At 44.6% G+C, this 13,261-nt stretch overlaps 1 protein-coding gene across 1 annotated transcript; it reads right to left on the bottom strand.

The window, feature by feature from the left end:
• Positions 1 to 806: 806 nt before the first annotated feature.
• Positions 807 to 8,187, bottom strand: NEFM (neurofilament medium chain). The gene is made up of 3 exons (XM_040346099.1): positions 7,102 to 8,187; positions 4,598 to 4,722; positions 807 to 2,956 (listed from the first exon to the last, which is right to left on the bottom strand). The coding sequence occupies exons 1-3, from the start codon at positions 8,137 to 8,139 to the stop codon at positions 1,354 to 1,356; spliced, it is 2,766 nt and encodes a 921-aa protein (XP_040202033.1). The 5' UTR covers positions 8,140 to 8,187; the 3' UTR covers positions 807 to 1,353.
• Positions 8,188 to 13,261: the final 5,074 nt, after the last annotated feature.

The following is a 13,261-nucleotide window of genomic DNA, read 5'->3' as shown; positions in this document are numbered from 1 at the left end:
ATGCTCTGAGGCATAGGCGTGCGCACAGGGTGTGCCAGGTATGCCCATGCACACCCTAATCACTCCCTGCAGTGCAGATTCCCCCTGCTGCCCAGTTTCCCCTTCCACAGCCTGGCTGGCTTCCCTCCTCTCCCATTGGCTACTGCAGTGGGCACACATAGATGAAATTTCAGGATGAGTGGGGGAAGGGGTAATGTCATTTACCGGCCCCTTCCCTTTCTGAATGAACACAGTGAGAAATCTGTACCTTGTGTTTGAGCTTTCAGGTGCACACCCTAATGCAACAGGCTGCACACACCTATGCTCTGAGGAGTGGATGTCAGCCTGGGGGAGTGGGTGTTCCTAGGCAGGTTGCATCCACATGCAGTCTGCCCTTGGTAGCACTCACATATAAGCTGAGCCTCCATGAATAAAGTACTGAAATCCAGTGATTTAAAGAGACAGTCATGCTGGGGAAGAAAGAACTAGATGATACTGACACCTCTAGCCAGGAAATGAGGCAGACTCATAAAGCATAGTGAAATCAGAGTAAGCAATTTCAGTACAGGAGAGGAGGCTGTACAATTGTGCAAACACTAAAGGTAAGGCTCAAGTTCAGCTTTAAATATTATATCCGCCTTGTTTAATATGGCCTTCAATGGCTTAATTTACCAGTACATTCTAATGATATGGATTCACCTAAATCCTTTTCCTTACCACAATATAGCAGAATGAACACTCACAAATATTAGTTTACCAGCTCTTTAAAATGACAATATACCCATTTTGGAATCACTTTTTGTTTTCAAACAATGAGACACAATGCAATAGTTCCAATATTACCTTTTATTGAGCTAGGCTTGCTTTTACATAAACTGTCAGCAAGTTCTGTTAAACTCATTCAGGTTCTCCCATGACCTGCAGTCTGTTAATTGCACCAGTGAGGTAAACATAAGGATAGATTTCATTTATTAAGGCGAGAAAACTTCCGTTTCATGGTCCCCTCCCTCCCATTTTTGGCTCAGTTAGTTCTTTGCATAATTCAGCTGAGGACCCTCAAATCATTAACGCTCACCCAGGCCCACATCAACTTAGGAAACTCTCATCTATGTTTGTCCTTTTCACAATTCATGCACCCGTTTGCTTTTTTATTGTGAATTCACCAAGTTGTGTGGGAGGGGTAAATCTTAGGCTTGCATGCATTTCCCCGCCCCGAATATTGCACAGAAAGTAATATTACAGTGTCTGGAGCCCCCACCCCACGAGAGAACCCCATCTGCTAGAAGCCCATTAGAAGCTGTCACGTTACATGCAGTTTATCTTATGGCTTTTTCAGTCCTGCTGCTGCTTGCTGGAAGTGCTATGACTATGTTTTCACTTATTCTCAGTGACTTCCTCGACCACTGCATGTGATGTGACTTTCTCTACCTTCTTTGTGGACACTGACTTCTCCTGGATGGTCTCTTCATGTTCCTCCACTTTCTGGGTGACAGTCACTGACTTGGTGATGTATTTGGTACCATCCTCACCCTCGCTGGTTGTGGTTTCAATCTTTTTGGTGATTACAACAGTTTGGCTCTTTTCATCTTTATCCTCTGACTTACTGTCATCCAGGCCATTGGTAACTACAGCTTTGTCCTCACTCTCTTCACTCTCCTCTTCAACATCTCCGTTCACTGCTGTATCTTCCTTTCCATCGTCCCTGGGGCTACTTGCTTCCTCTGCTTCTGGTTCTTGTTCCTTTACATCACCTTTCTCTGTTCCTACAGAAGCTGCCTTGGACACAGTGACGGTCTCCTCCACACTTTTCTCTTCAGGGGATCCAGCTTTCTCCTCCTCTGCTTCACCTTCTTCTTTGTCTTCTCCAGCTTCCTCATCTTCTTTGGTTTCTCCTTCTACTTCCTCTTCCTTCTCCTCTGACTCTCCTTTCTCCTCTTCCTGCTGTTCAGAGCTCTCAGTTGTATCTCCTTCTTCTTCCTCATCTCCAGATTTTTCCTCAGTTTCTTCCTTTCCCTTCTCTCCCTCTTCCTCTTCCTCTGCTTCCTCCTTTGCTACTTTCTCTTGTACCTCAGCTTTTACCCTCACAATTTTAGTCTCCACAAAAGGCTCTTCTACTACTTCATCTTCCTGTGCATCCTCTGTAGCCTCTTCTTCTCCTTCTGCCTCCTGCTCTCCCTCTCCTTCCTCTTTCTCACCCTCCTCTTCCTCCTTTCCAGCTTCTTCTGCTTCTGCTTCTTCCTCACCACCTTCTTCTTCTGCTACCTCCTCTTTCTCTTCTTCTGCTCCCTCTTTGTCTCCCTCATCATCTGCCTTTTCACCCTCTTCTTCTTCTTCTGTCTTTCCCTCCTCTTCCTCACCCTCTGCTGCTGCTTCTTCTGTTGTTTCTTCTTCCTTTTCCTCTTCCTCTACCTCCCCCTCTACTGCTTCTGCTTCTTCCTCCTTCTCCCCTTCCTCCTCTGCTGCTTCTTCTTCTTCTTTTTCTCCTTCCTCTTCTCCCTCTTCTTCACCTTTCTCACCTTCCTCCTCTGCTTCTTCCTCTGCCTTCTCTCCCTCTTCTTCTGCCTCTTCCTCCTTTTCCTCCTCTTCCTCTCCTGGTGCTGCTGCCTGTACTGTGGATTTTACAGCTGCTACAATCTCCTCTTCAACCTCACCTTCTCCCTCTTCTTCTCCTTCTCCCTCTTTATCTTCCTCTCCTTCATCTTCCTTCTGCTCATCTCCATCTAAAAGACCTGCCGCAAACTCTTCTGCCATAGCAGCCAAAGCTGCCTCCATGTCTGACCTCTCATCTTCAACTTTGGTCTCCTCAATGATCTCCTCAACAAATTTGTGTTGCACTTTAACTCTTGGTGCCTCAGCCCGTGAATGTTGTACTCGGGTGGAGGATATCATGATAGGTGCCTGTCTGGATGAAGATGAGGGGCCTGAGGGAATGCTGGAGAATGAACTGTAGCGGGTTTCTTCCCCTTCCAAAAGTTTCCTATAAAGACAATTGTAGATTTATTAGAACAAGGATTTCATCAACTTTATAAACGTAAAGATATTTATTAATGTAACAGTTTCACACTTTCTTGAAGATGGTGAGGTTTTTTTAAAAAAAAAAAAAAGCAAAGTAAAGGTTTTGTAACTAGTCACAACTCCCAATTCATGAATTTAAGATGAGCTAAAAAAATTAATTGGTTTCTATGGTCAACGTATCCAGTTTTTGTAAAATTGCCCAATTAAATACATTTGGGATTAGTTGACAACAGTGCGAAAAGCATTTCTATGAATAAATATTCAATAACCAATTAGAAATCAGATCTTAGTTGTCCAGCTCAGTAATAATTGCATACTGTGTGTTAATGTCACTACAGATTAGGGAAGCCTGTGGGCCTAATTTGGCTGTTTTTGTATGTGGTATTTCCTTTGTCCCTGTAGTGCTTTTAAACTGCATGGGGGCATAAAGCAGTCTTATGACATCACTGCCCAAGTAAGCCCATGGGACTAGAATCCCATTAACAGCTGTCACTTTACACCCACTGTGCCATATTAATCCTTTAAAATGTTCCCATTAATGGTATTAAATGGAGGACAACATTTTGTAGGTTGAATTAAGAAGAAGCAGTCTGTCAGTTCATTTAGAATTGAATGCAACATGAGAATCATCTCAGCAACATGAGGTACCAGGTGCGCTATGACACAAAAAATAAAATTAAAAAAGTACAGTAATTCTTCATGAACTGATTGGCTGAATTTTGCTTAGCCCACAAAAGTGTGCATGAGTCCACTTTAGGTTACAAGTTCTAATGTGTTGAAAAAATGTTTAATAAAGGGTTAGTTAGTCCAAGGAATAATAAAAATGATCAATTGTGAAAGGTATGTGTGTCTTTCTTTATTAAATATACCCAGAAAATCAAATCTTCATTACATCAGGGTGTTTATGTTATCTAGGATACATCTGCACGGCAAATGCTGTTTATAATTTTTGCCATACATTTTTTATATTCTCAGTAATGTTATGTCAATGATTCAATTTCTTAATTTGTCTTGCTTTACCTGTCTGCTTTTTCCCTGCCCTTTCTAGTACTGTGCTGCTTGTAAACTTGAATCTGTCCTTGAATGACAAATACAAGCTCAGCTGCACTGACCATAATACTTTATGATTGAACTAAATTAGAACACAGTCTAACTATACCCACATTTATTTACTTGAGTGCCTTAGATGTAAATCTGGGTAATAATTTGTCATTTTATACCCAGCCATACATGGCATGTAATAAATTATCTTTATCTCTGTGTATTTTTATGTTGATAAATGTTTTACAGGAACTTTTCAATGAATGCCCTCTTAACTGTCCCCTTGATTCTTGAAAGTGTTTTGCCTTGTCTGTAACCATTTCCCTGCAGAAATTTCCACTAAAAAATGTTGAATATATACAATGTAAATGAGAGCTTCTCATGCATTACTCAGTTTGGGACAAAATATGAGGATTTCTCTGCATTGCTTGTCTGCTTCCTGATAGGCTGGAATCCTCCCTGTTTCCCTCCCACACCCAGAGATGTGAAAGTTTTTTCCCATCCTGCTGCTCCCTGCAGCCTCTGCAGTGCTATTAATATTCTGCTGGCTCTGCCCTGGTACCTGTATGCAGCAATTTCTATATCCAGAGCCATCTTGACATTGAGCAGGTCCTGGTATTCCCTCAGGTGGCGGGACATTTCCCATTTTGTTCCTCTCAGCTCATTATCCAGCTGCTGGATGGTTTCCTATGGAAGAAACAGACCCTATCATGAGGATTAGGCATAAAGCAGCTGGCAGAAATGATTTTGATGTGACTGGCAAGGGCATCCTGACACACTGCACCATATAGATATGCTGTCATGTTGCACCACATAGATAGGCAGTGCCACACCCCCTAAAATAGACATTTAATGACACAAACGGTCTCACTGCACCAAAACAACGCACTTTGCTGTCTTATCCCATAGCAGTATACTGCAGCACGCCCCCTACCCCTTCCACCGTGCACAGGCACACAGTATATGCATTGTCACTGCACCACACCCTCACTTTGGAACAGTCATACTGCGTCACCTTGCCCCACACACTGCGCCACTCCCCTTCTATCACAGCCACACTGCGTCACTCACAAGCTGCACCACACCCCCCTGATCACTGATGGCATGTGTTACTGCAGAGCTTACAGGGCAAACAGCACTGCGCCCTATACAGACACATAGGGCTGCCTGCAGCACATTGCACATTCCTACAGGAGGGCGTGGGGGGTCCTCCTGAGAAAACATAGAATGCAACACCCACTTTGCAAATATACAGAACTCGAAGCAATACAAAAAAAAAAATATGCACTCTTGTAAACGGAATGCAGGAAAAAAAAATCAAATAACATCAGAGCTAACATGAACTTCTTCTGTGCCACCTTAAACACTTTTGATCACCTCTAAGTTTAAAAGTAAACTCGTTTTGTAAGCCGAAGCATTAAAAAAGGTCAGTACCTGAGAGAGAGAATGACATGGTAAATGTAGTCTTTGCTCTATACTCCCTGCTCTACACAATGTTCTCTTATAAACACATCTGCAATGCTAAGCAGTTTACGTTGTGCTGAACTCCCCTTCAGCACCCCGGACAGCTCCGGCATCCCCCATTGTATTGTTAGCCCAGTTCAGCACCCTGGACAGCTCCGGCATTCCCCATTGTATTGCTGGCCCAGTTCAGCATTCTGGACAGCTCCGGCATTCCCCATTGTATTGTTGGCCCAGTTCAGCACCCTGGACAGCTCCGGCATTCCCCATTGTATTGTTAGCCCAGTTCAGCACCCTGGACAGCTCCGGCATCCCCCATTGTATTGTTGGCCCAGTTCAGCACCCTGGACAGCTCCGGCATCCCCCATTGTATTGTTGGCCCAGTTCAGCACCCTGGACAGCTCCAGAACAACTACACGTCTATTTGTATCATTTATCTATTTCCTTACATCCACAAGTCTTTAATGTATCATTCAGCTCCTTCCATAAATCTACAAGTATACAGTATATCATTTAGCTCCTTCCATAGATCTTCAAATCTACATTGTATCAAATAGCGCCTTCTGCACATCTACAAACCTACAATGTATCAATAAGCTCCTTCCGTACATCTACAAGTTTACATTGTAGCATTATAGCTCATTCCATACATCTACAAGTCTGCAATTTATCATTTAGCTTCTTCCTTACATCTACAAGTCCACGTTGTATCATTGTAGTTCCTTCCATACATCTCTGAGTTTACAATGTATCATTTAGCCCATTCCATACATTTACAAGTCTACAATGTACCATTTAGCCCATTCCATACATCTACAAGTCTACAATGTACCTTTTAGCTTCTACAATGTATCATTTAGCTCCTTCTATACATCTACAAACCTACAATGAACCATGTAGCTCCTTCCAAACACCTACAAGCCTACAATGTATCATTTAGCTCAGTTCAGCACCCAGGATAGACCATGCGCTGTGTCTACTCGCCTAGCCTTTAGCCCAGTTTAGCAAATTAGCACCAGTTCAACTCCAAAATGGCTCTTGCCTTACATCTACAAGTCTACAAAGTGTAATTTAGCTCAGTCCACCCCCATGGATAGCTCTTGCCTTAGATCTACAAGTTTCCAATGTGTTAAGCTCAGTTCAACTCCATGGATAGCTTCTGCTATACATCTACACGTCTACAATGTGTAATTTAGCTCAGTCCACCCCCATGGATAGCTATCGCCTTACATCTACAAGTCTACAATATGTATTTTAGCTCAATCCAGCCACATGGATAGCTCTTGCCTTACATTTACAAGTCTACAAAGTGTAATTTAGCTCAGCCCACCCCCATGGATAGCTCTTGCCTTACATCTACAAGTTTCCAATGTGTAATTTAGCTCAGTTCAACTCCATGGATAGCTTCTGCTATACATCTACACGTCTACAATGTGTAATTTAGCTCAGTCCACCCCCATGTATCGCTATTGCCTTACATCTACAAGTCTACAATGTGTAATTTAGCTCAGTCCAGCCCCATGGATAGCCCCTGCCTTACATCTACAATGTGTAATTTAGCTCAGCTCAACTCCAAGGAAATCTACAGCAGACTGGGGCACTCACCTGGTAACTTGACAGATCATGGTTGTGTCTCTCTTCTATGTCATTCAGTTGCCTCTCCAGTGACTCTTTGGTACCCCTGACAGATTCCAGCTCCACGGTCTTGCTGTGTAATTGCCTTCTGTATTCTGACATCTCGTCTTTGGCAGACCTGATCTGCTCCTTGTTCTGCTCGGCAGCCTCTGTAAGCTTGGCATATCTGTTTTTAAAGACCTCCTCGGTCTGCATCATGTTGATGTTGGAGTGGCCCTCCAGCTGGGAGCGGATTTCCCTCAGGGCTGAGGCCAGATCTGTTTTCTGGAAATCTTTCCTTTCTACAGTGATGTGTGAGGCCTGGATCTGAGCTAGGAGCTCGCCAACTTCTTCCTCATGGTGGTTCTTCAGGAAGGCGATCTCTTCCTGCAGGGATTGCACCTTCTTGTCCAGATCCATCCTGATCAAGGACGTGTCATCTATGTCCTTCTTCATAGACCTTATAGCAGACTCCGTCTCATCCTTGATCCTGGCCTCCTCGTCATGCCTGTCCTTCAGCCTCTGGAGGTCTTCTTCTAGGTGTTCGGAGTCTAGGATGATCTGCGCCTTCTCATGGTTGACTTGCTCCAGGTTGGTCCTCAGCTCCCTCATCTCCTGCTCGTACATCTCACCCAGCTGGCTGTAGCCACCCTGCTTTTGTCTCAGGGCTTGGATCTCTGCTTCGATCTCTTTGTTCGCCTGCTCCAGGTAGTGGACCTTATCGATGTAGCCGGCAAAACGGTCATTAAGTCCCTGCAGTTGCTCTTTCTCGTTGGACCTGACTTGCTTGAGGTCCCCATTGTAGCCGGAGGACTGACTCAGGTCCAAACTGTCACCGGAGCTGAACCCTCTGGGAGCTGCAAGGTTGGTCCTCTTATAAGAGGAGGAAATGGTGTTAGGAGTGCTTCTGGACCAGCTCTGAGATCTGAAACCGCTGGTAGGGGAACTGCTGGTCCTACTGTAGCTGGTCCGGATCTCCGCCATCCTCCTATAAGAGGGGCTACCTATAGATTCCAGAGAGTAGCTCATGTTGGAAGACTTTCTGGTGTCTGTGGCTCACAGCGCAGGATATGCTCCCTCCAGCCCTTTATATACCCGGCAAGGATCAGCTGACACGGCAGGAACCGGCATTCTCTTCCCTGATTGATCAGGAACCGGGGACTGATGCTTCAGATGGGGAGGGGCTACGGTCTGCTCTCCACGTGGGCTGAGCTGCCTTTGGGTTAGAGCCGCTCCCACCCCTCCCCCCTTTCAGTTTGCAGCAGAGGGATGAGGTGGACGGTGCTGCAAGACTTATCTGCAAGGCGTATATTCCTACCATGCACCCACTTGTATGCTGAATACGTCAAGGGTTTAATATTGTACACTATGGATTTAATGCAAAATACTGATATTTGTGCATCGCTTCCTTAGCAGGTGGTCACTGTTCCTTCCTAGGTGACTAAATCTGCAGAGTGAAAGCTGTGAAATGCTGATTTAGCATATTGGAGAGGGACAGCGCACACCACATGTGGGAGAGGTACAGGTCACACAATGCAGAGCTTTCACACTAGGAAGAGATACAAGAGCACTAAAACAATACAGAAACACAGCAAACAGGTTCATGAAAAAAGCTCCGATAGGGATTGAATGGATTTCGGTACTTCCAATAGTTGCAATGCTATTTTCAGCACAACCCAGCACATTGGAGGGGGAAACGGCACAGTCCAGGACCTTGGACAGGGGCACAGCCCATCCCAGCACCCTGGAGGGGTACAGCACAGTCCAGCACCTTGGACAGGGGCACAGCCTATCCCAGCACCCTGGAGGGGTACAGCACAGTCCAGCACATTGGAGGGGGAAACAGCACAGTCCAGCACCTTGGACAGGGGCACAGCCCATCCCAGCACCCTGGAGGGGTACAGCCCAGTCCAGCACACTGGACAGGGGCACAGCCCATCCCAGCACCCTGGAGGGGTACAGCACAGTCCAGCACATTGGAGGGGGAAACAGCACAGTCCAGCACCTTGGGCAGGGACACAGCCCATCCCAGCAACTTGGAGGGGTACAGAACAGCCCAGCACATTGGACAGGGACACAACCCATCCCAGCACCCTGGAGGGGGACAGCCAAGCACCTTAGGGACACAGCACATTCCAGCACCTTAGACAGGGACACAGCCAAGCACCTTAGGGACACAGCACATCCCAGCACTTTAGACAGGGACACAGCCTAGCTCCTTGGACAGGGACACAGCACATCCCAGCACCCTGGAGGGGGACAGCCAAGCACCTTAGGGACACAGCACAGGCACAGGGACACAGCACAGCACCTTGGACAGGGACACAGAAACATCCCAGCTCCTTGGACAGGGACACAGCACAGTCTACCACCTTGGAGAGGGACACAGCACAGTCTATCACCTTGGAGAGGGACAGCACAAGGTCAAATACACTGAGAACGAATACAACACATTTTAGTATCCTGTAGAGGGGCATAGCTCAATTCTGCACCTCGGAGAGAGACATCACACTGTTAAGCACTTTTAATAAGGACATCATGCAGTTCAGGCACCTTAGACAGGGACACATCTCTGTTCTGCATCTCGCAGAAGGACAGTACATTGCTTTAATACATGCAAAAATAACAAAACACATTTTACTCATTTGGAGAGGGGCATGGTTCAGTTCAGTGCCTTAGACAAGGACACAGCTCTGTTCAGCACCTTGGACGGTGACATTACACTATTTAATGCATTCAGGAATGACTAAACATCTTTTTGGAGAGGGACATAGCTCAGTCACCCTTGAGAGGGACAGCACACTGTTATTCGCCTAGTATAAGGACAACACACAGTTCAGCACTTATGACAGGGACACGTCTTTGTTCAGCACACTAGACAGAGACACATTCCTATTCAGCACATTTGACAGGGACACATCCTCGTTCAGCACCTTGGACAGGGACAGTGAGCCCTTTTTTCTCGCCAAAATATGTTATACACTTCTACTACTTAATGGCTCTGTAATATATTTTTAATGAAATAGTTCTTACTGTGTAATGTCCTCTGAGCTCCCAAACCCCTCTTTACCCTCTCACTTCTGTTTGTTTTAAATGGGAAGTGTTTGTTGTGGTCATGTGCACTGCACTTTGCATACCACACATCCCATAGTCCATAGCCTCTATTCTATCTCAGGAGTGAGAAAGAAAGAGAAAACTCTTACTTACAGTGTGACTATGGAGAATGAACATAGAGTCCCTCCAACAGGAGACAGAGATATCTGGAGGAGGCTCAGAGCACTGGTACTTTTTGAGTTAAGAATACACACTTGAATAGAATATTTTTTTTTTTTAAACCAGAGTTTAGTGTCACTTTAGGCACCTTGTTAGCTCTGAGGAATGGGGTCTGGCCTTCAAAACACATAAGCCTCCCAACCGTGTGGCACTGGAGTAGACGACATCACCTCTGGCTGGAGTTTTCGTTCGATATGCCTGTTTTTAATCATGTCTATGAGTACTTATTTACATAGGTGTGCGCAGCCTATTGCATTAGGGTGTGCACCCCAAAGCCCAAACACACACTACCGATCACTCACGAGGTTCATTCAGAAAGGGAAGGGGCAGGTAAATTACATATTTACTGGCCCCTTCCCCACTCCTAAAACATCCCAGCAGCAACAGCCGATAGGAGAGGAGGGAAGCTGGCAGCGCTATGGGGGGAAGATAGGACCCAGGGCAGTAGGGGGAATCTGTGCTGCACAGGGTGATTAGGGTGTGCCTGGGCACACCTGGCACACCCTGTGCGTACGCCTATGCTTATTTATGAGATTCAGAAAATGGTTATGGTGGTAATGCGCTAGGAGGGGAATTTTTTCATTGGATATTCTGACCGTGTGTATGCCCCATTCCGACGGAGTTAGAAAGAGAACATGTTCTCTTTTTTTAGGAAATTCCATTTTTGTCTGTATGGAACTCCGACAGAGAAAAAAACATGCATGCTCGGAAACAATTCAACGCATGCTCGGAAGCATTGAACTTCATTTTTCTAGGCTCGTCATAGTGTTGTATGTCACCGCGTTTTGGTGTGTCTGTGTGTATGCAAGACAGCTTGAATGGAATTCCGTCTGAAAAACCCGTCTGAGTTTATTCCGATGGAAACTCAGATCGTGTGTACAGGGCATAAGAGGGGCTGCATTGAGCAAAACATTACTTGGCAAGATATACCATGTGAAGAACCCTGCTGCCGAGCGGGGGGTTGCTACCGTGGGCCACAATCCGTAGTTGTTGAGCGGGGGGGGGGGGGGTTGGCTTGCTACCTCGGGACATCGCCCGCCATTCCTGGTTGGGTGGGGGGGTCAGGACACCAAGAATTACAGCCCAAATCCATAGTTGTTGAGCAGGGGGGGGGGGCTTCTTACCTCTTCCTCCTGAGTGCAAAGCCCCCCATACACACTATTAGATTTTTATGTTTTTTGCAGATTTTTTGTCTTCAGATTTACCAAAAACATGTAGTGCAAGGGCCTGCCTGATTGCATACAAATTGAAACCGTTAAGGTTTGACCTCATATTAGATGGTTTTGGTAAATCTGAAGACAAAAATCTGCAGAAAATCTAATAGTGTGTATGGGGCTGACTGAGATTAGTGCTCTGGTATTGTCATTTTACTCCTTGTTCTTCAAACTGATTCTGCCATATTGGCTTCAACAAACAGCCCTTATCCTGGTGTCACCTAAGGCACCACCTTACCAGATATGGGGTCATGGTAGGAAATTCTACTGTGAATAATGTACAAGAGCACAGTGTTAGTTGAGTATTCTTGCCTAATGAGTTATTATTGACAGTTCAATAACTGTAAATACCATCCTGTTTGTTGGATGACTGCACAAGCTATATTTTTTGTGCTGTGGGGCCTGGATATAAGCAATATAAACTACATTAGTTTAGTGTAATTTTGTAGAACATGAATACTGAATGCACGGTGCTGTAAAAAATATGCATATCTCACAAAGATTTACTGCATGGATTTAAAATATGGAAGAGCAAAGCATAACATTTATTGCATACAGATACCGTACTTAGTTCCATTGTTCCTTTGGTAGTCAGCATACTGCCTATCTTCAAATAGCTTTAACCTCCTGGGCGGTGTTCCCGAGTCTGACTCGGGGTGAGATTTTTGGGCTAGGATCGGTAACCCCGAGTCAGACTCGGGCTCGCCTCGCTGGATGTACAGGGAGTTTTACTTACCTTGTCCCTGGATCCAGCGATGCCACCGCGCTGTGTGAGCGAGCAGGACCTCGCTCGATTCACACAGTGCCTCCGTGTGACGCCGATCTCCGTTCCCTGCGACGTTACGACGCACGGGGACGGAGAACGGCGCCAAATTCAAAAAAGTAAACAAACACTATACATACAGTATACTGTAATCTTATAGATTACAGTACTGTATGTAAAAAAAACACACCCCCCTTGTCCCTAGTGGTCTGTCCTGTGTCATGCATGTACTTTTATATAATAAAAACGTTTCTTTCTCCCTGCAAACTGTAGATTGTCCATAGCAACCAAAAGTGTCTCTTTATGTCAAAAATAGTTTTAGATCAGCTAAAAAACAGCGATAATAAATTATAATCACTTGCAGAATTGTGCGATAGCGATTTGTGGGGAAATTCGTCATAAAAAAAATAAAATAATGACAGCAACAATTCTGCAACTGAGCAAATTTCAGTGATTTTGATTTGATTACATTATTGAATAATTTTTATTATAATTATATTATTATTTGTTATAATTATTTATAATTATTTATTATATTATAATTTATAATTTTGTTTTTAAAAAAATGTCATACCCGGGATGCCTATTAGAAGCTTGTTTGGTCAGATTTAAGTGAGTTATTTCTAAAAATGACAGACCTACAATATAAAACGCCAAATTTCCTTGCAAATAATGGTACCGCTTTCAGCATGTTTTTTCTGAAAGAATCATACCGCCAGGGAGGTTAATAAAATGTGATGCTAGATATAAGTGTAATAGAGAAAAATTTGATTTTTGTACACAATTATGTGCCTAATAAAGAATAATCTGCTTTGGCAATACAATATTCCGCATCCCAATCCACTGATAATTAAAGTGTTACTAAACCCACAACAGTAAAATCATTCTGTATATGCAGCAT

Source organism: Rana temporaria, chromosome 3, assembly GCF_905171775.1.
Source record: "Rana temporaria chromosome 3, aRanTem1.1, whole genome shotgun sequence".
Lineage (NCBI taxonomy): Eukaryota > Metazoa > Chordata > Amphibia > Anura > Ranidae > Rana > Rana temporaria.
This window is presented reverse-complemented; position numbering and strand designations above follow the sequence as displayed.